Source organism: Scophthalmus maximus, chromosome 2, assembly GCF_022379125.1.
Source record: "Scophthalmus maximus strain ysfricsl-2021 chromosome 2, ASM2237912v1, whole genome shotgun sequence".
Classification (NCBI taxonomy): domain Eukaryota; kingdom Metazoa; phylum Chordata; class Actinopteri; order Pleuronectiformes; family Scophthalmidae; genus Scophthalmus; species Scophthalmus maximus.
The window spans coordinates 10,339,953-10,362,975 of NC_061516.1; the positions used below are offsets into that span (position 1 = coordinate 10,339,953).

At 42.5% G+C, this 23,023-nt stretch overlaps 1 protein-coding gene and 1 long non-coding RNA gene across 3 annotated transcripts in view; both read right to left on the reverse strand.

Moving 5' to 3' along the window:
• Positions 1-17,395, reverse strand: part of LOC118301198 (vacuole membrane protein 1) — a 60,063-nt gene extending 42,668 nt beyond the window's left edge. The window contains exons 1-3 of one of the 2 annotated variants that reach the window (XM_047329312.1): positions 17,198-17,395; positions 15,343-15,433; positions 13,637-13,747 (exon numbers count right to left, since the gene is read on the reverse strand). In XM_047329312.1, the coding sequence (XP_047185268.1) occupies positions 13,637-13,747; positions 15,343-15,414 (183 nt within the window). In that variant the 5' untranslated portion in view covers positions 15,415-15,433; positions 17,198-17,395. Of the gene's footprint in view, positions 1-13,636; positions 13,748-15,342; positions 15,434-17,167 lie in introns of both variants that reach the window. The other variant, XM_047329313.1, reaches the window with a different exon arrangement.
• Positions 17,396-20,861: 3,466 nt separating this feature from the next.
• LOC124849726 lies at positions 20,862-22,787 on the reverse strand. Its single transcript, XR_007030190.1, has 3 exons — positions 22,674-22,787; positions 21,106-21,225; positions 20,862-20,997 (listed from the first exon to the last, which is right to left on the reverse strand). It is a non-coding gene; the product is annotated as an uncharacterized LOC124849726 (long non-coding RNA).
• Between the last annotated feature and the right edge of the window lie 236 nt (positions 22,788-23,023).

Consider the following 23,023-nt stretch of genomic DNA (forward strand, 5'->3'; position numbering starts at 1 on the left):
CCACATTCACCAATTTTCTTGTATTTTGAGTTTTCTTTCAAGTGCAAACAGAGTTTACGACTGGTCCAGACATGTCGTAGGAGTCATGTAAATTAGTCTACTGTTAATCAAACCAAGTTTTTCCACGAATGGATCATTTTTTTTTATCATTTTGAAGCAATTGTACAAAAATGTTATAAAATGTATATTACATAATATATATTCATGGCCAGGGGAGGACACATCTTGGGCAGTTGGCATGCGTGTTGTGCAAGGCGTGCAAGCTATTTTCAGATCATTTAACTAAAATTTGCTCAAATTAGCGCAGCACATCAATAGTCAAGCTTTCATACAGCAAGTGTGCCGTGGTAAAGCGCACAGTTGGTGTTGTGAAGGTGGATGTGCCTTAACACAGGTGGTAGTAATCTACTCCACACACCAGAGAAGACACATCAAATAATTTAACCAAGCTGCATATTGTATAATATTGCAATTAACGAAGGTGTTCTGATCCAGCACCAGCAGCAAAAATGCCTGTACAACATTGCCCCGTTATGGCTCCTATTGTTTGATCGATATCAGAAATGGAGACCTTGACCTCCTTGCAGTCATTGATCGCCTTGCTGTAGCGAGTGGGTTTTTCTAATAGGCCATTTTCATATGGAACCATTTTTATTCTTGAAAGTGAATGGGCCTTCCTTGCTGCATAACTTAAAATGCCCATTTGGAAACACAGATAATTACTTATATTTGATCAGGCTGAAGCATTATGCAAAAGGAATAAAATGCTCTTTCAAAACCTACAGGAGAATCAGTGTCAACAGAAAGAGGGCTGGCCCCCGGTGGGAACCAAAGCTGCCAAATAGAAACCATTTGGTTTACATGCACCCACCTCTTACTCAAACACTGAAATGGTGAAATGGTGAATGAAAAATTTGTAATGTTTCATCAACATAGAGGTTTAAAATCCCCATTTCATCCCATATTTCTTAGGTGTTACACAAACTTGTAATCAAGTGGAGCCATTTTCCCATTTGCTGCGAACTGTACTGTATGTGTGCACAGGAAAGTACTGCTGTAATCGTGAAGGAAAGAGCAGTAGAAAAAGAAGCAGGTTCTCAATTCAGAAATAATTTATTAATGTTAAAGGAAGGAGGAGAGGTGGAGGTCGGAGTTCTACTGCATGTTGCAAATTATATTTTGCCTCTTGCTCTTGAAACCCTGAAACACATTATCCCAATATCCATAATCCCGCTGTACAGTGAGACTGTTAAGGCCACACAATGCAATTACACAGAAAAATCCAAAAAGCCTAAATCAACAGGAGAAATCTCTATTTCAGCAGACTTCTGGCATTTTGAAATAAAGTACTGACAATGATCATTTGATATCCGCATTCTCTAATTGCACCATTGTAAACATACGGAATTTAACTTTCTTCTTTGACTTCACAATAGCATTTATGTATAATTGCTATATTTCATTCAATACACCTGTTCTGAAGGGTATGACACACCTTTGAAGAGTTATTTCATTTCCTATTTAGGCCAAAGCAAAGGCTGAAATGTGAGCACTTAGAATGCTGAGCAGAGCAGGATAAAAGAAAACTCCTATTTTACTGGTTTTCCTGCAGGATTCTTTGCTATCAAAGTTGTCACCTGTGAGGAACACAGAAACTAAAGTGCAAATGGCCATTGGTGATTCTACCCTGGCTCATTATGACAGTAAAGTTGATGACATTGAGAGTACAATGATTGATTAAGTTTTATGAACTCCATGAAGAAAATGTCATGTAACTTTGCAATTCCTCGGTAAGAATGTATGTGACACAATGAAAAATAATCGAAATGGATCTGAAATGGCAGTTTACACTCACACGTATTTGTGTGTCGTAAGGGTGCTCCCAGTGACGCACGGGGGCAGTTTGGCATTACGCAATGCAGCGCCAAAGCAATTTGGCAGGCTTGGGGTGGGGCTGGAACTTCCGGAGCTGTGTTGGACAGGGCACGACGGGACGGGATGGGACATGGGAGGGCAGGACAGTGGCGTGTGAGGCAACAGGAAACAACAACGCCTTCTAAGTCCACTCCCTTTAGATGACACACACACACACACACACACACACACACACACACACACACACACACACACACACACACACACACACACACACACACACACACACACACACACACACACACACACACACACACACACACACACACACACACACACACACACACACACACCTAGACAGACTCCTCTAACAGTGTTTGTGTGGCCAAGAAAAGCCTTTTCTTCTTGCTCACATTTTCCAGCTCTATCTCAGGTAATGTGTGTTTACCAAACACACACAGACAGCCTGCCAACAGCGAGTGTTGCGTGACTTGGGGTATCTGCTCTCTCGCTTGCTCTCGCTCTGCCTAATGCTGTGTCATTGCCTCTCAACTTACACAAAAGCCCAGTCCTCTCATGTTGTACAGGTGAGTCACCATCAATTTTGCAGCTCAGCCAATGACATCCAGGTAGTAGCCCTATGTCTCATTTTGTTACTGGCTCGATGACATACGTATCAACCGGCAAACATGCACACACCCTCCTAGAACGACACAGTAGATTATTGAGAAGGAAAAAGAAAAACACAGAACAGGCAGTGGAGAAAGCACTTTATTTTGTCATTGTTCCATCTTATACACTGGTTCCCATGACTAAACTAGTGTTGAGGGTTTATGTATTTACACTGAAACAACTATTCTACCTCCTGATCTGCCTAATGCTATAATGCACACCAGCACAGACATTAAGTTACTCTCTCTGACCCCATGGGATCTACAGTGGAGACAACATTGTTGGCATTCCTGTGGCGACCGGCACAAACCAACGCTTGGCCTTGCAAGACAAGTGGGATCCCCACTAGAGCACGCCCATGCAGACTGGGGAGGAACGCACAGTTTGGATCTGGTAATTAAAGTGTGTCTGTAAGTGTGTATTCCATGTGTTTTGTCAGTATATCATAACTAGCAGGGAGAGCCAGCGCGAGCACATGGTCAATACAGAGAACCAGTGTCAAACAACCAAAGTTAGACATCCAGTGTAAGATGTTTAAAGGAGTGATCCATAAAATGAAACTGAGTCAAGCCGTCATCGATACCCCATTCAGACTGGATTTATTTCTCTAGTGGAGGTGTGGTTATTTTAACATTACAGTGCCTGTCCTGGTCAGCAATTTTGATCCCGTCCTGAGTGCTAATGTGGGTAATTTTTCACCCCCAACCCAGTAATAATCACAGCCTTCTGTTTTTCATCAAACTTGCTGTTACTCCTGTAATCTAAAGGCCACCTGAAACTACTGTACGTCCTTGTATTTTAAAGTGCATCTGAGTTTTGTTTTGATTTTACATGAGAAGAACTGCTTGTCCTTGTACTTTATTTTTCTTTTAATCAGCTCAGTGTGAAAAGTGTCTATTGTTAAAATGGAGGAAATCAATTTTTTGCTAATCTGACAGCTTTCTACATTTTAAGACAAACGTATCGGCCTATTTTGGAACAAATACAACAACGGGAAAAAAATTACAGCCATTAGCAGAGCAACGATGCATCCAAAGGGCCGTATTAACATGTCCCCATCTTGTTCTATACGTACACAGGCATGTGTGCAGGAACTTGGGTAAAATGGTATACATTCCTACCCACTGCTTTCATGCTGTTATTGTGCCACTTTTCTCTTCTAATGTATTTTTCTTTACAAGGAAGCATTTTCTTTCAGTTCTACAGCAGCATTACTAAAGACAATAGAGTCAACCCCAGCAATTCTGCATCACCCTTTTAGAAAATATCAAAAGGTGATAGGGCCATATTTTGTAGTTCCTTAATAAAGGGAGGGGGGGGGGGGGGGGAGCCAACAGAGACAGGCATATGGTTGCATTTCAACATTTTGGTGAAGTTGGACATGATGGAAGTGAACTGATATCAAATAAATTTTAACATGTAGTACTTTGTTCTTGAACCTCTATCCCGGACAAAGGACCGGACAAAAGCAGTGCAGTTGCTGAAGCACATGAGCGTAAAGGAGCTTCCTTCTCAGCGCCACAGTGAGAACAAAGAGTGCATCAGTGTGTCCACTGAAGGAGGATGTGAAAGCTGGCAGACCCATGAGCTGCTGCTGGGAAGAGCCACTGACACACACTGTCAACCGCCTTCACTGGTATGCAGGAGTCAGCATTATTGCTATAATAAACACGAACAAACACAAACATCATTTAACAAGAGTGCACGCTCGATGATCCAAACTGTTACAGCTTGAGTGATGTAAAGTCAAATGGCCAATCTACATTTTACATTATACAGTAACTACAGGTTCTGTACATGGAAACACAGTGAAGTAGTGGAGTGAAGGAAATCAAGATGAAATGTGATCACATATCATATGATCATGTTTCAAAAAATAGTAGATTACCATTAGGAAGTAGTGGCACATGATAGATTAGAGATAGTAGTCTGCAGGTTATAAATAAATAAATACAGAACACTGAATTGTGTCCCTGAATGCCTTCCTAGACGACATGTTGCATACTAGGCTATGATTCAATTTATCAAAAATTAAATTGGGCGTAATTATTTTAAGTATGTACTAATTTCTTAAATGTGAGACTGTAGCCGACGCTCCCCATAATCATCCCAGCCACCAGTGGTGCCGTGGACCTGGCTTCTTAATTCATGGCGGCAAATGTAGTCCGTTTCCAAATCCCAAAGCCAGACATTAATGGGTGACCATAAACTGACCAGTTCCCAGTGACCACGACCACAGGACGGTCCAGTCATTAACAGGTCGCTGTGGTCGTCAAGGGCCATTTAAGCACATTAGACACGGTCCGGCTAGCATAACCTGTAGGCCACTTCTTACAGTGGGAGACTGCCGAAGGCAAAACAGGACAAACATTAGAGGTTAGTTTGTTTTGAAGAAGCCCTGGTCAGGATCTCTGAGGGAGGCAAGAGAAAGCTGGACTGAAGCCACTGACGGAGCGCAGACAGTGGGGCGGGTGTGTCATGGACACACACACACACACACACACACACACACACACACACACACACACACACGCACACGCACACGCACACTGAGATCTGGAGGATAGAAGGGATGGTCCCAGTGATTTATCCATGTGGCTGCACCATATTACCATATGTTCAGAGGGCTCTCAGACTAGCCGTGACCCCTCCACACCCACTGAGCGATGGATCATACACTCGAAAGGAAAACTTTAATTTCAGTATTTAAAGTTGATGTTAAACCTCACATTGCTAAGAGGGAAATTAAATGTAAATGTGTTGAATTAATTTTCAATTGACTGTACAGAGTAAGGGTTAACCTTTAATATTTCACTAATTATTGTAATCATATGATATGTTTCAGTGATAGCTGAAAAACTTTTTGCGGTCTTTAAAGCCACTACAACTTAATTACTTACTGTATTTCAAATCAATTATTTTTTTATATCTGTTATACTTGTTCATATATGCATCATTTTTCTTCTAACCTTAACTGACCAAAAAAACACCAACACATTTTAATAAACAAAAATGTATTGTATTCACAACTTAAATTTTTTTAAGGTATATAAAATCATAACAACATGCATATACTGTGTTTAATCTATAGTAGCACAAAACATAACTCACGTAATTGAAATTAGCATTTGAAGTCTATTAATTTAAAACATTAAAAATATATATTAAATATATTATAAATTAAAATGGTAAACCTTATTTTATTCTAAATTCATAGTTTTTTTAACTTTACTTTATTTTCTGTATCACAGTAAGAGCTGAAACATTTTGATTCTGGGATTGTTCAATCAACTGAAAATAATTGTCAATTATTTTAATGATCTTAAGTATTCTATAAAGATAATCAAATTTAGCATTACTCTAGTGAAAATTTCAGATTATCAGTTATGAGAAAATTGCTGCCTTTCTTTGAATTATGTACTAAATTGATCAACTTAGAATTAAGAGGGTCAGTTGGATAAAGACTGAAGTGGTCTGAAAACATTACTTATAACTTTGGGGCTTTTTATTTGTATTTTTTTTTATAGTTTTCTGACGTATTATTTATCATGGAAAATATTGGCAGACTAATTGAAAATTGTTTCAGCCCTAATCACACACCCAGATGATACATCTTACAGTCTGATGATACTATGGATGAATTGCATCAAAGAACAATGGGTGTTTATTCCTTCTTTGATATATAGGTTTAATTTTGCCAACTAAAACTAAAAATACTACAGGCTCCCCATAGAAAGTCCACCACGATTCTAAAAAGCAGGGAAAGATCTGCCTGAATGTGTGATGGATAACTTTGAAACACTTGGTGACCTTTATAGAAGAATTTCATTTAAAAAATTAAAAAAACGACTAAAAAAATAGACTGAACACCTGCACTCTGCCAGCAGCGCTCTGGTTTGGTTTGGTCTGGTCGGGTCAGGTTCGGCTTGTTCTGGCAGGGATGTTGGTGTAATTCCAGACTGGCAACACACTGGGCCCACTTTGGTACAGGATTTGCTTCCTGTGGGTTCTCTGTGTTTGCATTTGTGTGCGTTTGTGAGTGTGTCTTTCTGAGTGAATGGTTATTGTAGCCTGTATTAACAGGACTCCTGGGGCCTACGAGACACAGAGAGACGCATGCCTTGGATGGCTGAGCTGTGACAGTTTAGACTTAGAAGCCATTATAAACATCACACACACAAACACACGCGCGCGCGCACACACACAAAGCTCCCATTTACACAGCTCTCTGGTATTCAACTTTGAAGCAGCTTGGTGAAGATGAATAAGTCACAAGACGTAGGGACAGATTCTTGTCTCCATCCTTATGAGGAAGAAAAGAATTATTTAAAAAATCATGAATGAAAGCAATTGTGTTGCCTATTTTTTTTTTCCTTTTGCCAAAGGAAGCAAAAGCGCTTTTGTTATATTTAAAACCAAAGTTGGACAATTCCACTCACAAACTACGAGTATAAAATGATCAAACGAAAAACAGCATCTTCATGTTATGTGAGTACTACAGCTTGTCCGGTAGCGGCAGGATAAATCCAAGCGATAACGCTCTGACACACTATCTAGATGTAGTTAAAAATTAATGGCTCCAAACTGAATTCAAGAGGTGTTGAAGTTAAAGTGAGAGATCCGTTACTGCCAGCCAACGGTGAGTCAAGAGAGCTTTTCAAAGAAAGACAGAACTTGATCCTGTTGAGTCACTCATGTTCCAGGTAATATGTAACTTTGGCGAACAGAAGAACAGATTATGCTATGATGAGTCATGTTTTTGACACAGCATGTGCAGCTAAATCATGAAAATTCTGTATGAATATCATCCCAAGGTTTAGACACTAGATAATTTGAAACCTTATCAGCTCTAAGTAAAGGGAACCCCCCCTTGAGTAGTGGAAAATTTAGGTCAGCTCATTCATATCTCTACATATCAGCAGAGGTGTGTGAGTCACATCTCAATCAAAGCAGCCAAGTTTCTGTGTACATGAATGTGAGACGGAGTCCAATTGTTCTCCTGGGATTGTCACAGTAAAAGTCACACAAAGGCCAGGTGATGTGTGCTAACTTCCCTCACCCAAATGTTCTTGTCGAACAGGGAATGTGTGGGCGCACTGCCCTTAACTGCATAACGGCATCTGAGGCAGCAGTGTGTGAGAGTGTGATGGATGATGTGTGTGGAAGCCACACTCTCAGACCTGCTCAGCCCTCACTGCGATAGTTGGCACTAATTAAAGCTGTGCTCCTGGTAATTGCCAACAGTCAAAAGTTAATTTCAGGGGGTTTGTGGGGAAAATCTGTATACTCTACACAAACCTCTGCTGCAACCAATAATTTAGGAATCCTAAAAAGAACTGAATATAGAAAACTACAGAATGTTCCTTTATTTAGATGAGCCACTGGTTTACTTTTTCAAAAAGACAAGGGAGTGTAAACTATGAGTCATAAACACTTTAGAAACATTTTTTGTTATCCCATAGGATTTGCATGTTTTTTTCCCGCTCGTGGCTGCTGACATTTATGTTAGCAGAGGGACACAACATGTACACCTCTCACTCAGACAACAGCTCAAAGTCAAGAGGGAGGGAAAAGAAAGACTAACCTAGTTGCTATTATGTAAACAGCAACATGCGCGGCTTCAATCATAATGACTTTAATTCTTTGTTGCTGTTGATTTAACGTTGAGCACAACAATTTTCATGCTGCCCATAATGACTTAATGGCAACAGCCATTACTGAAAGTAATTTAATGGTGGATGACTCAGATGAGCTCTCCTCTAAAATATTTACAGCATTCCCGAGCTTTCAAGAGTCGCACACATCGCTAACCCCTTCCCATGTAAAAGAGGATTTGTGGAGGTCAGCGACACCAGTTGTCACTGGAAAAAAAATGCTTAAAAACTTAAGTGGGGATGAGAGCCTGTCCCACTCACAGTTGTGATCTTCAGTCATTATGCCGCACACATGCACAGGTGCAGGACTTTCAGCATGCATGTGCGTGTGCATGTGTCCTGATCCTCGCCACAGCCTCTGCTGAAATGAGATCTCTCCGGTGTTCCTGCATGATTTTATTGTGTTCATGTTCTGTATTCTAAGCACCCACCCACTACCTCCTCCCTCAGAGCAGCTGGATAAAATATACTTGGTGGTTTGCCAAGAAGTGTGCTTTCCCCCTCCCTTCTCTACGCCTGAGTTGCAGGGTTTTATCTTTCTCCATTAACCAGTTCTGTCCATGTACAATGATCTCCCGCAGCCTCAGCAGGATGCAAACACAGGGGAGACACAGGACGGCAATTGCCCATGTCACGGAACAGGAGAGCTGCCACTTCTGCTCTGGTTTCATTGACTGAGGCGGCCTGCATGTCACTGGCTCAGCACCCCCTCTACTGGTAGCTTTGGAGTACTTTAATAATCTGATATTTATAATATGTGGTGTGTGTGCTCATTTATTATTACCAAAACACACCTGTTAATTGTGAAATGTTATCATATCAATTTTACAGAGGTTAAACAGAAAACACAGTGTGACCACACATTAACTGGATGAAATCAAAGAATCAGTTTCAATCAAAGATTCAAGTCCTTTGACAAAGTCAGAAAAAGGACAGACACATTGACAATGAAGGTAGGGCTGGGCAATATATGGAGTTTTTAAAATATAACATTATATTTTCAAACACGATATAGGATGAGACAATATCGTGTATATCGAGATTTATGTTGCGTTAAAATAACGTTATAAGTTTCTTTCGCGGAGCCGCCAGTTCGCCTGTTTCTCCTCTCCCTGTCTGTCCCTCGCACACAACTTCGCCTGGCCCCGCCCCTCTTCCTCTCTGAGCCCCTCCCCTACCCACTCACTCACACACAACTTCGCCTGGCCCCGCCCCTCTTCCTCTCTGAGCCCCTCCCCTACCCACACACTCTCACACAACTTCACCTGGCGCCGCCCCTCTTCCTCTCTGAGCCCCTCCCCTACCCACTCACTCACACACAACTTCACCTGGCCCCGCCCCTATTCCTCTCAGAGCCCCTCCCCTACCCACTCACACACACACAAACTTCGCCTGGCCCCGCCCATCTTCCTCTCTGAGCCCCCCCCCTACCCACTCACTCACACACAACTTCGCCTGGCCCCGCCCCTCTTCCTCTCTGAGCCCCTCCCCTACCCACTCACTCACACACAACTTCGCCTGGCCCCGCCCCTCTTCCTCTCTGAGCCCCTCCCCTACCCACACACTCTCACACAACTTCACCTGGCCCCGCCCCTCTTCCTCTCTGAGCCCCTCCCCTACCCACTCACTCACACACAACTTCACCTGGCCCCGCCCCTATTCCTCTCAGAGCCCCTCCCCTACCCACTCACACACACACAAACTTTGCCTGGCCCCGCCCATCTTCCTCTCTGAGCCCCCCCCCTACCCACTCACACACAACTTCGCCTGGCCCCGCCCCTCTTCCTCTCTGAGCCCCTCCACTACCCACTCACTCACACACAAGTCCTGCATGCAGCACCAACACGGAGACAGACACAAACGAGAGGAAAGCAGCCGAAGATTATTAAAAATACTGGCTCGATCATTGGGAGATGGATTCAAGGTTTCAGATGTATAGAGAATCCCACAAACAGGTTGCAACTAAAAGTTCGAGCATGACGAATCTCTACCACCATTTACAACAGCGCCATAAACCGCAGTACGAGGTGTGTAAAACGCCTTGCTTGAAGCTTTCGCAGCTTCTGCACCGAAACAAAAGTTACAATCTTCATTCAGCCTCGCTGTGCCCTATTTGCACAGCTCCGTGCATTCTGTGATGAAAGAAAGGAGCATTTTTTAAATATGATTATTTATTGTTATTTAACAAACAAGTTTATTCTTGTGTCAATTTCATGTACATGTTGATATTGTGCAGCTGGTTATTATGTGACATTTTGCACATGTTGATTTGACTTGGAATTGACTTGGAAATTACTTTTTTGTTATTTATTTACCAGAAACAAATATCGAGATATATATCGAGTATCCCCATTCAGCTAAAAAATATCGAGATATGGTTTTTGGTCCATATTGCCCAGCCCTTAGTGAAGGTAGGGCAGGTGGTATGACATCAGAGTCACATGTCATGTAAAAATAGCACCACCTTAAAGTGCCTTAAAGACTATGAGACTTGCTCGTGTCCAAGCCTTTCCTCATCTTACAAAGTAATGGGAATGACCAGGGAGCTGCTGATGTAATGTATTTGTGAGGGAAAACATTGCAATATTATTCTGCACTGGTTTATCGACATCTTAGGATCACTGGTACCCTCTACTGACTGTTTATAGCAATGACCTGGTCAGCTATAACCTTAGCCATCTTACTGACAATTTAAGAATCTATTATTTACAAAAAACTAACTAACAGCAAAAGAATTTAGGGCTGAGACTTCAAAGAGTGTACTTGTTATCAATGAATCTATCATTTATTATTATTTTTTGCCTTGACAATATCCAGAGCCCATAATGACGTCTGTAACCTCTTGTCCAAATAGCAGAGCAAAATCAAAGATTACGATAGAAAACAGAGAAAAATGCAAATCCTCTTTTTTGAAAAGCTGGATGTTTTTTAAGCTGTTCTTGCTGTAAAATAATTCAATCAAAAAAGTTGGAACAAATCAATATTTATAAAAAAATTCCAATACCTCACTTAATAATCCCAAAATGTGCATCCTCTAAGGCAAGGCTGCAACTGATGATTTATCAGAAATAAATCTACTGATTATTTTCTCAATCAGTCATTTTATCTATAATAGATCTGCCACAAAAAAGCCCAAGGCTTTGTGCAGCACGCAGATCAAAAAGAGTCAGTTTAATATCATAGAAGAGAAGAAAACCAGAAAACATTCCTTTGGGAACCAGAGAATTCTTGCCATTTTGCTTGAAAAAATGACTGAAATGATTAATGAATTATCTTGACAGTTTCACACTCAAGGGAAAAAAAAAGACGGTAAATTTTGGTAATGAGTAGCTGTGCTGTATATCTCTGGTGGTGCACTTGTGTACCACCTACAGAATAATTGCGGTGGTGTTCTTTCCAAATGTTGACATGGGCGTAAATCAAAGTCCAGAGCTGGTAAACACCCAGGCCCACTTCAGTTCTCATTGCTAGCATATTATTAAGTCTTATGGAAAGGACGGAAAACAGTGCCAGTAAGGTCAATCTGCAAGTGCTAAGACTTTTAAAATGTTGAAGATATCTTAGCAAGTGTTCTGAACTATAATCACTGCCCCAGTCCTAGTTCATGTCTGCTACCACTTACCACAGAAATTCTTCCACTTTTCTTCACTGTCAGAAAACAGAAATATCTTGTCAGGACCCAGAAATCTACAAAATCACTTAGGAATCTCATTGGCTTCTTTAAACAGCCCTTCTACAGAGAGTAAGATATATCATTATAATTCTCTGAGGTCAGTTTTGTGCTTCTTACTTGTGGTTTAGACTCACAGTTGAAGAGAGGAAACAGATACTAGATCAGACAGGGTTCCTCATTTAAACAAATACGGTTAGACCAATAACTTAGGGCCAATATTGGGGCCCCTGGTAGCGTAATGGTTAAGTCACGAACACACAACCACAACATCTAAAGGATTAAATCCTGGCTGGAGAGCCTTTGTTACATAAACCTTCTTTCTCCCCATCTTTCCTGTCTGCTTCTACACTGAGAATTGAAAGAGAGCAGAGCTGACAAAAACATCATAACAAACAAAAAACAACATAGGCCATTACACTACATATAGCACAATTTGTCCTCACTGACAACGGACCTTTTTTTTCTTTTAAATTTTATATTGTATCTCCTTGTCTGACCAGATAATTTATTCCACAAGGAAGATAGCCACCCATCTATAACTGCAGTGTGCAAATGTCTCATTGGTTCCATTACAGTTCAGAGTCATTTCCTATGAGAAGACCATTTGATGTAAAACTGAATGCTTAAAAGTGGGATTTTGATGAGATGCATACAAGATTTAAAAAAAATAAAACCATTTTCATTTGAACATACAGTATACCCAAAAAACATCAGCTATTGCTGGACTAAATAAAAATCTGCAGTAGTATTGGCTTTTAAAACGAAAAAATCGGTCAACCTCTATAAAAAATGCATGACAGCAGCTCCAGCAAAGAGCACCAGGTTCTGCCATGAACCCAATGACACCACAACCTGCTGTAGCAGCCGCACTCACTAGATGGCGACATCCTGCTTTAAACCTTCCAGAAAAAAAAGTGAGCTACGCCACTAAGGGAGAGTAGAAAAAAAGGAAAACTCTCAAATTACATTTTGGAGCACCACAGTCTGGCTCTTAAAAACAGCAGAATGGAGGACACGCACTTCAAAGTTTCCAGTTCAGCTCCACTGGGTGAGGGCACATGTGCGACAGTGGACTCCCTGATGACAGATGGACTCAGAGCAGTGAGGACGAGCAGATGTTTTGAGACATGATATGATCAGCAGCAGAGACCAACACCTCCCCACACTCGGGACTGTACAAACACGCTGTTTGAGGAAGAGACTCGAAGACACACACAAACAGAAAGAAAGAGGGAGGGAGAATTAAAGGGGGAGTAAAAAAGAGGGGGACTGTATGAAAGGCAAAGACAAAAAAAGGACGAGCAAGGGGAGGGAGTGTAAGAGAAAGTGAGAGTGAGCAACACAGTGGGGAGAAAGGAAAGAGAAAGAACTCAGAAAGGGGGAGGGAGAAGGTTTTTATCCGCATGTGCACTCAGTCAGAGGGGTCAGTGAGTGCGATTGTTCCTGGACTGCCTGTCAAAACAGTGTGGCTACCGCAGCGTCTATTCATCTCCATCCCACTCCAAAATGCACGCACATATGAATGTGCACGTGCGCGAGGAGCCTCCGAAAGCTTTTAATAATGCTTGTATTAAAGCCTTAGCAACAACCCAACAACAGCATCAACACAGCCTTTTGAGACCTGCGTCACTGCACCACCACCACCACCGTGCACTGTGTTGGAAATGCAGCTCTGTCATAAACATCCACAGGCAAATGAATAACTGCAGTGTGAAAGTGGGAGTCAACTTGTTGTGGAGAAACACAGAAAATGTTGTCTTACCAGGTAAAGGAGGAAGGTGTGCAGGCCAGTGCCAAGACCCACCAAAGAGAGGATGCCCAGGCTTACCCAGCAGGCGCACCACAGTGTCTTCTTCTCCATGTAACGCACATACTGCAGAGAGGCAGGGGAGAGGGACGGTCAACCACATGGCAGAGACACATGCACAGAGTGTGAGGAAAACAAGAAGTGTTCTGGGGGTGGGGGGGTTGCGTACACAGAGAGGGGAGGGGAGAGACAGAGACGGAGTGAGAGAAGGTACGAGAGTGAAAGTGTGCAACACAGAGGGCACTTTAGAGGGTGGGAGAGGGCAAGTGAGTGGTGGAGCAAGAGAGCGAGTGAGTAGAAGAGAGTGAGAGAGACAGAGAGACCTTTAGAGACAGAGGTTGTTGTTGAGTTTGGACGACAGAGCCGTAGGGTAGGAATGCTCTTACACAACTGTTAAAGTAAGACAAGCCAAGAGCTCTCTGCCTCTTTCTCCCCTTCATCCACCACTATCGCTCCATCTATCACTCTGAATTTTACACAACCGTCCTCGCGCTAAGGCAGGTTGTTTTCAGTCGGAAGCACAGTGTGTAGATTACGGGAAGAAGGGAGGGGACTGGGGGGTTGCGGAGATTGACAAGTGGGGAATGGGGAGGGGATCTCTGACCACGTCTGCATTTCCCAGGAAACCTGGCAAAACAAAAACAGCTCAAACTGCATCTCTATTTGCTGGCAGAGTGCTAGTGAGTGCAGTGCCAGCCATGGGCAATTGTTACGCACGGTTACAGAGAAATGATTACACAACTCCTGAGCTGTGTATCACACACACTCTCTCACACACACACACACACACACACACACACACACACACACACACACACACACACACACACACACACACACACACACACACACACACACACACACACACACACACACACACACACACACACACACACACACACACACACACACACACAGCCAAGGGTTTCAAAATACAATAGCTCATGACGGGAAAAAGATAAGAAGGGGAGGAAAAAAAAGATAGGGGACTGGTTCCAGTTACATCTATGACAAAGTCAGCTGTGACTTACATTCACAACTCGAGTAGTTTGCAATGTGGACATAAGAAGTGGGCAAATAAAATTAAGCGTTGTGGGAAGTTAATAATTAAGCACATGTGATGTTGTGTGCTCAAACACTTTGCTAAAGATGATTTTCATGCTGGCGTCATCTCACAGGCCCTCTCATGTTCCTGCAGTGTGGATCCCCATCTCTGAGCCGATAATGTGGGATAATCGCACTCAAATCAAACATGATCACACATGCCCCTATGCAAAAATAAATAGACTGCAATAATGTTACTCTTTTCAACCATGGGCCAAGCTCTGGTGCTTGGTAGAGATGTGACGTAGCAATGTACTGTACAGTTACTCGCTCTACTTCCAAGGCCAGAGCTCCACCAAATATACACATTATTCAGTGTTATTGTGGATGGGGGGAAAAGTAGAAGACTATAACTTGCACCAGGTTTTGGGCAATCTGATCAATCTTGAAGATGTTGTATGGTTTACTTTTCCAGCAAATCAAAAAGATTGTGATATTTCATGACATCTACACTGCCTTTTAGGTCAGCCTAACAACTGCATTAAGGTGCCTACCCTTCACAGCACTTAAGGTTGGTTATAACATAATATGAAAAATATTTACAGTATAACAATCACCTTCTGATACGTCTCTTCAGTACAGTAGGCAATGGAGAGGAGAATAAGCAGGATCAGCAGGCCAAACACCATCTCTCTTTGCTGCCAGAGCCTGGATGGAGGAGAAGAGGAGAACGAAGGTGGAAAGGATGAGTTTCAGTGTGAGAGCGCAGAGGTGAACAGCATACAAAGCAGGGAGAAAGGCAGCGTATGAGGAGGAGAACGTACGAGGAGAGCTGAGTAATCACTGAAACTATAGGGAGTTATCGTTAGTGAAAGGAAAGGATGGCATTTTCATGTCTACTCTTCATTTGTACTCTGGTGGAGAGGGACATCTGCTGGAAACTGAGACGCCACAGTACGTAGTACACACTGTGGTAAAGTCTTCACCTTCACCAATAGGAGCAGCATGCTCACAGATGGATAACAGAAGAGAGAGGGGTTTATGCTGTGTAAGGTGGTGTCAAGAGATAATGATTCAGATTTATGGCAAATCAATGACTTAGGGCTTAACACAATAACACTTGGAAGCCCCAGTGTTTAATTTTTGTACTTTTCTGGTGGCATCTGGTGGTAAAGTTGCAAACCGCAACCAACTGAGCCTCCGACAGGGGACACTTCCATTTCTGGTTTCCCGCAGCGCTGGAAATTCAACGCTAATGCACACATTCTGGATCGTTTTCTGCAACCGGATTTAATGCTGCATTCCATTATACCTCAGAACTCAGACCCCGGAAGTCGGGGTGGGGACCGGAAAGGCAGCACAACAGAACATAGCAAACATGGTGATTTAGACGGAGGTCAGGTCCCCCTAATGTTACTATATTTAACTTATTCAAAGTTGATGGGAAAAAATTGGTTCTTTGTTGCAGGTGATTATAAATTTATGAACGCACAATTATGGACAATATATACATTTTCTGTGAATACGTTCTTCTAAATATTACACACTGTAGCTGTAAGACTTTTTATTAACCTACACCTACTACCTTATACTTACCTTAACTGACACACACACACTCACGTTTCTCAATATTTTCACACAGTAGTCGGGGGAGTATGTAGATTTATTCTAGTACTGTATCTAAGTACAAGTGAGAGGTGTATATATACACATTTTAGTTTTATGTAATTTCTTCTCCACTACATTTCAGGGGGGGGGGGGGTGTCAATCTTTTATTCCACTATTTATATTTATATGATGTGGTTGCTATGCTTAATCTATATATATAAAAATACTCACTGGGGGTATTTGAGTCTTTCTGCAGAACGGGTGCTAATCAATGTTACAGACCAGCTGTGTAAGAGCATTAATTGAAGAACCTCACTAATTAGACTAAATTTACTGCAGGTGTGATTACTGAATGGAAAAGAAAAGATAAAAAAAATGATTAATATTCATAGTATAATGATTTGGCTGTATTATAATGGTAGTTGTGAAATGAAATCATGTTTCGTTGAGTGCCCAACAGGCCGCACCTGCAGCAGTGGCAGCTGCTTGTAGCTTGTATCGCGATACAAGATCGTGAAAGTGTTTTCGCTCTTGGTTTCAGAATTGTTACACGCGCAAGTGGAATACAGAACAAAATGTTACACCGGATTTCCTGAAAGTATTTTTCTGGCCTTACATCACAACAATATGCTCATAAATGATTAGTAATAATTGACTTCGTCACAGGGCTCTCTGGACTGGAGCCTAAGCACACAAGAGAGAGGCATTATCTTATACATTATCATTATCTTTGACATTATACTAAATGTGCCGTGCATTTATCAATGATTGACATTTTCGAGCCAATTATCAGCCGACTTTCTGTTTCTAAAATACTTGTGAGAGTCATATTACATGTATCAAGTAGGAAGTGGTTCGCTTCACCTGCCTGTCCGAAGTGGCGCTGCCGCCCGCGGCCTCTCTCTGATGACGTCAGCTGCCTGGACAGGAAGCACACAGCTGCCTGCGGGTTCTTCAGCCAAGGTCGGTCCACGTGATGGTCATGGCTGCTACAAACGTGACACGCTGCGCATCATGTGGCGATTTGAATTCACAGGGATTCCCAGGGGTTATACGGGTTATAGGGTTTTTGTTTTTGTGTCGCGGGGGGGGGGGGGGGGGGGGGGCTGGAGCCAATCCCAGCTGACATTGGGCGAGAGGCGGGGTTCACCCTGGACAGGTCGCCAGCCTATCACAGGGACACATACAGAGACAAACAACCATTCACTCTCACATTCACACCTACGGTCAATTTAGAGTCTCCAATGAATCTAACCCCATTCTGCATGTCTTTGGACTGTGGGAGGAAGCCGGAGAACCCGGAGAGAACCCACGCATACACGAGGAGAACATGCAAACTCCACAAAGAAAACCAGATTCGAACCCAGAACTCGCTGTGAGGCATAAGTGCTATCCACTACACCACCGTGCAGCCAAGGATTATACCACTCAGAGTTAATTATTTCGACAAATTGAAATGACTCACCGGAAGTCCCCACACACGTTAAAAAAATTAAAAAATTAGGCCCTATGTTAGGGTTAGGGAACATAGGGCTGAGGGAACATAGACACGCTCCCACAGAGGGCACAGGACATGTCTTTGCACCATATTTTATGACTGGGCAGCGTCACCTCTATTATTTAATGCTTTTTTATAATAACAATAATACTTATGGTGATGATAATATTATTAATAACAATAACAATATTCGTCTAAGAGAGGGCAGATGTCCGATCTTGCACACACGCAAATGATAATGGTAACATTACAGTTCAGGATTGATGACATGTTGTAAGGTTAAAATTTGAAATTGAACCCTGAACCCAGATGCCGATCTTTGGGGCGTTTATAGATTATAATGTGCTAATAAGTTTGAGGTGTTAACTCTTTTCCTCAAAAATGCTGTGTTGCACAGTTTGCATACAAGATTTTGGTTGCCCAAACTTGCGACCACCATTCAACAAGCTGTTCTCCTTCCCTTCGAGTTTGACATCAGAAGGGGACACTTGATGAGTTAATATTCTGCCCTCGTCAGTCCTGAAAGAATCACATCTCTGGTACATGCGACATCTTTGATACATACGATACCTACAGTACTGTAGAAACAACAGGGACCGTCACATTTTCAGGATGTTGCATCTACACAGTGCTCATGACATTGTTACAACAATAAGTTTTTTGTTAAAGTAAAAAGCAAGCCAATGGGCCTAGTTTGCAGGAACATGCTGCATTGATGAAAAGGTCAATCTTGAGGATCATTACAGCCATTACAGTAGAATGCTAAACTGTATAGCAGACATAACAAATAATGTCCAACTAGCCATTTTTTTGCATGTGATTACTGCCCTGCATGGCACTGATAATATCCTTCATGTCGTAATGTCCTTCAGGCACTTGGCGAGAGGTTGCATGACAAGAAAAGTAGACAAAAGGAACCGAATATATTTGCTACGCCTTTAATGTGCATACAGCAGATGTGCTTGACAACCTACACAACACATAATTATTGAGCTGCAAAACAATAATCTAAAAGCTACAGTGGGTACAACAACCTCCCTCTGCCCAAGTTCTCTAAACTGTGGCTACGGTTACTGGCTGAGTCCCGAGGAGACAACCTACCGCTGTGAGGAGTTCTATTCACAACTGACTCTTGCAAAGACTCAGTTCTGCTCAAGACTGACGGTCCCAGACCTGGAGAACCGTCTGCAAGTAACATCATCATCACTACCATCTGACATTGCCAAAGAGAAGCAGTTCCAGCCATCACATCTGAGATGTTAGTGAGATATGTGTTCAATAATTTAGTTGGACCCTTGAAGGATGTTATGAAAATTGAAATGACCCTTGATGGGAAGACGGTTCCCAGCAAACCGTTGCTGTAGTGAATCAGGGTTTAATTCAGTTAGGAAATGTTACCAGCGGTGACAGGATTCAGACAGTGGGAATGGTTGACAGATGTTCCTTCAATGTTTAACTTACCAATGTGGTGAGCAGATGAACTGCATGTGTCTATAGTGAGATTGGCTTAAATTCACAGAATGAACTGGGTGAACCCCAAGCATTCGGTTCCAAGACCCGAGAGTAGGCCGAGGCAACTAGTTGGAGGGGAGGGGGTGATGTTGAGCTCAGGTTAAGAATCAAGACACGAGACTAGTTGGGGTTAGGGATCAGACAAAGACTCCAAGTTGCTGTAACCTACTTCGTCTCCGTACAGTTGTTCCCCTTCTTGCAGACCAATAAATGCTGGTTGACAAAATTCACATGGCTACCAGGCTGCAACTGCAAGAATGTCACCACAGACACTAGATTTTAAACTATGGTACATTGTGAAATTTAAAGATATTGATAATGAGTTTAATCAACATTGTGTGAACTTGTTTGGCGAGGGCTTGAATGTTAATGGACAGTCATTTACAGATAAATGTCCTGCACTCCACCTTTAAGAAAAACAAGTGCAGAGCCACAACATGCTGCCCCGAGGACTCCACGTACACATGCTACGAATTACAAACCACTTCAAGATTCAGGATAAACGAAACGTGGCCGTGATGTGGTTGCGTGTATTCCCCTGCAGCATTAACAACACCATGTGTTTTGAGTGTCGGTGAACAGCAGCTTCTCTCAGTCAAAACACTGCTCACGGTGCTTGTGGCTCACCACATCCTCTTGTAGTTTAGAAAATAAACACGCTGTCCTCACACACTTAGCCACAAAGGCCTCCCTGGGAGTACGCGCTGACCTTCTTTTGGGGCCCTCGGTGTCAACAAAGATTATTAGGTGTGTAAAAGACATGTTGTTGAGTGCGGGGGAATTTGTCTTCAAAGCAAACTCTGACATGGTCTGGTCTGATGCCGTTACATGCTGGTGTTTAGCAAGTGAGGTGGAAAGACTCTGTCAGTTCTATCAACAACGAGGATGGAAAGTCGTGAGGAAAAGGAAGATAAGCAAATCCTGTGATTTATCTCCTTTGCGGCATCATAGGCTTCATCTGGCCTCTGACTTAAGACTAAACAAAGACATGGGGGTTGGACTGAGAAAGTCACCTCGCATCTGGGGCTATGTGTGTTTTTGCTTCGGAGAGAGCCGTACTGTATGATCCTTATTTTTTCACAACCATCTTATTCTCTTGTCGACTGACGAGCAACACTGTAACACCTTTGTAAATACGAATTATGTCACAAAAGCACTGTTTTGCTGCTGTCGGCACTACAGTGGCATCAGCACTTAACAATAAAACATATTTTTCTATGTTGCTCATGACTACACAAAGCACAGCAACTTTCATTATTGCTTTTTGCAGCTTGAACACATGCAAAGGACATATTGAATGATCTCAAACAGCATTTGGGGTTTTTAAGTTTCTCACTAAATAGATTTTTTTTTAAACAAACAACAAAAGAGTACTTTCAATAGTTTCAACTCTCTGAATTCAGGGCTAAACTGTTGACTAAATGCATTCATCATTTGCAGGCAGCCAAATGGAAAATAGAGGAAACACCTCAAGTGTAATTCTGCAGAAAAGAAGGACTCCACCCTTGGCCTCACCTCCATATCCACTCCTTAAGAGTGATGAGCAGTTCCAGGCTGAAGCAGTGGAGTGTTAGGAGAGGTTTCTTCCACAACACCGGTGATTCACACTCCTCTGTGTCCATCTGCCTTCTCTCATCCACAGGAAGATCTCGGTCTAGCCACACATTGTGGGTAGTGGAAGCACACAAATAAACATACAAGGGATTGACATAAAAATGGGCTGCTCAACTGTATATTGGATGTCTGTTTTTTTTTTTTTTACCTGTCTGCTTTCCATTTTGAGGTTCCTTGACACAAGGAAGCCTTGTGATAGTTCACCATTGGCACTGCTCTCTGCCATCTCCATCAACGGGAAGGATCGCTGCTGAGAGGGGAGAGGGGCCTCCAGAGAAGCGTCATGCACACAATTAGCCAAATCTGAAACTGAAGTGATCCAAACAGAAATACAGACTCACAGGCAACAACACATATCACACACACACACACACACACACACACACACACACACACACACACACACACCAGCTGACCAACTGACCAACTGACCAGCCAGTATTTTTCCTGCCGCTTCATCCTGCAGATTACTGGTAACCCAATCAGGCTTGTACATGACCCTAATGAAACCTAATGCAAGATCTCGCAAATTTTTTTGTTGATGTGTAAAAACAGTGGGTAAAAGAGTCTAAGACAATATCTAGCATTGTGTTTCTTCTTCATTACATCTCGCACGCGCGCACACACGCAGGCACGCATGCAAGCACTCATGCACACACACGCACACACACACACACACACACACACACACACACACACACAAACACACACACACACACACACACACAGACACAAACACACACACACAGTCACACTGGTTTAATCCCTCTATCATGTGCCCTAGGTCTGGGCCTCTGGCTCCTGTTTCCATGCATTCACACTTGTATATCACAGCTACCGTAATGGCTACCGATATTTTATTTTTCCCCCCCTGTTCGTTTCAGATTGTTTCCGCAAAGGCAGTAGCATTACAAATATTTGTTTATCTTCCTGTGTTGACAATGAACAAAAAAATTATATCAATATGTAGGTTAGGTGTCCAGTGTTATCTTGAAGGACAAGGACACATTCTGAGCCCTGAACAATGAGACTTCAAGATTTGTGCTATTGAAGTTTGCAATTGAAGACAAATCAAATCTTCTAATACAATTAGACAGAAAAGTATGCGGAAACAGCTCTTGGCCTTCTCGGGGAACCACAAAACAAGCCATTCATCAAAGACCTTAAACCTCAAGCACACTGGAAGCACTATGTCATGTCTTCATGCCAAATAATATTTAATAAACCCGATAATGAGGAGAACAAACTACAAACTATTGAAACTGGCGCCAAACAGGTCACTTCATGTGTAACCTGCACCTCAGGTGCAAGTATACAGTACAAGTGTGCGCTTAATTTACACAGCAATAATTTGATCATAGATCAAATTTCAGTGCATTATTCACGATCAATAATTGGTAAAAAGTTTCATAACAGCACCATTGCTCGTGAGACACAGTGGCACAGCACTGCTCCAGCACTGGATTGCGCAATAGCTTCTACCAAAACAATCCAGACCTGTTGAGTAACTCTTGTGCAAGGGACAATGTGATACTCAACACAGTTCGCATGCACTTCAGGATGAGAAATCGAATAACCTGTAATCAATTTCCACGTTTCATGCAGAGATAAACAGAGCACTGGGGGAAATTATACATTCAGAAAATGTAGAGTAAAAGCAGGGCTGCTATGTAAACAGCCCATTGTAAGTTGTGCAAAACAAGAGGGTAAACTCACCGTTCAGCTGATGTTTGCTCCACAATGAGATCTGGGCTCAAGTAAGATCTGTTGTGGAGCCCCAGTGGCAATGTAGGGCAGAAGTACGCTATCCATGAACTGCATCATAACTTGAGTGCAGGGTGTGGTGATGGAGGGGGCCAGTGAGGGATAGAGTACTGATATAGGGTTGCCGGGGGAGGGGAGAGCAGGCTGACAGAAGGGAGACACAGAAAGAGGGAGACACTTCATCATCTGCCTGGTAGAACCTCGGGAGATCCAGTCTAATTACAGGTCTATAAATAAATGGACGTCTTTCCTGGAGCACACTTCTAACACTTCTCGGTCCTCTGTAGGTCTCACGCAAAGAG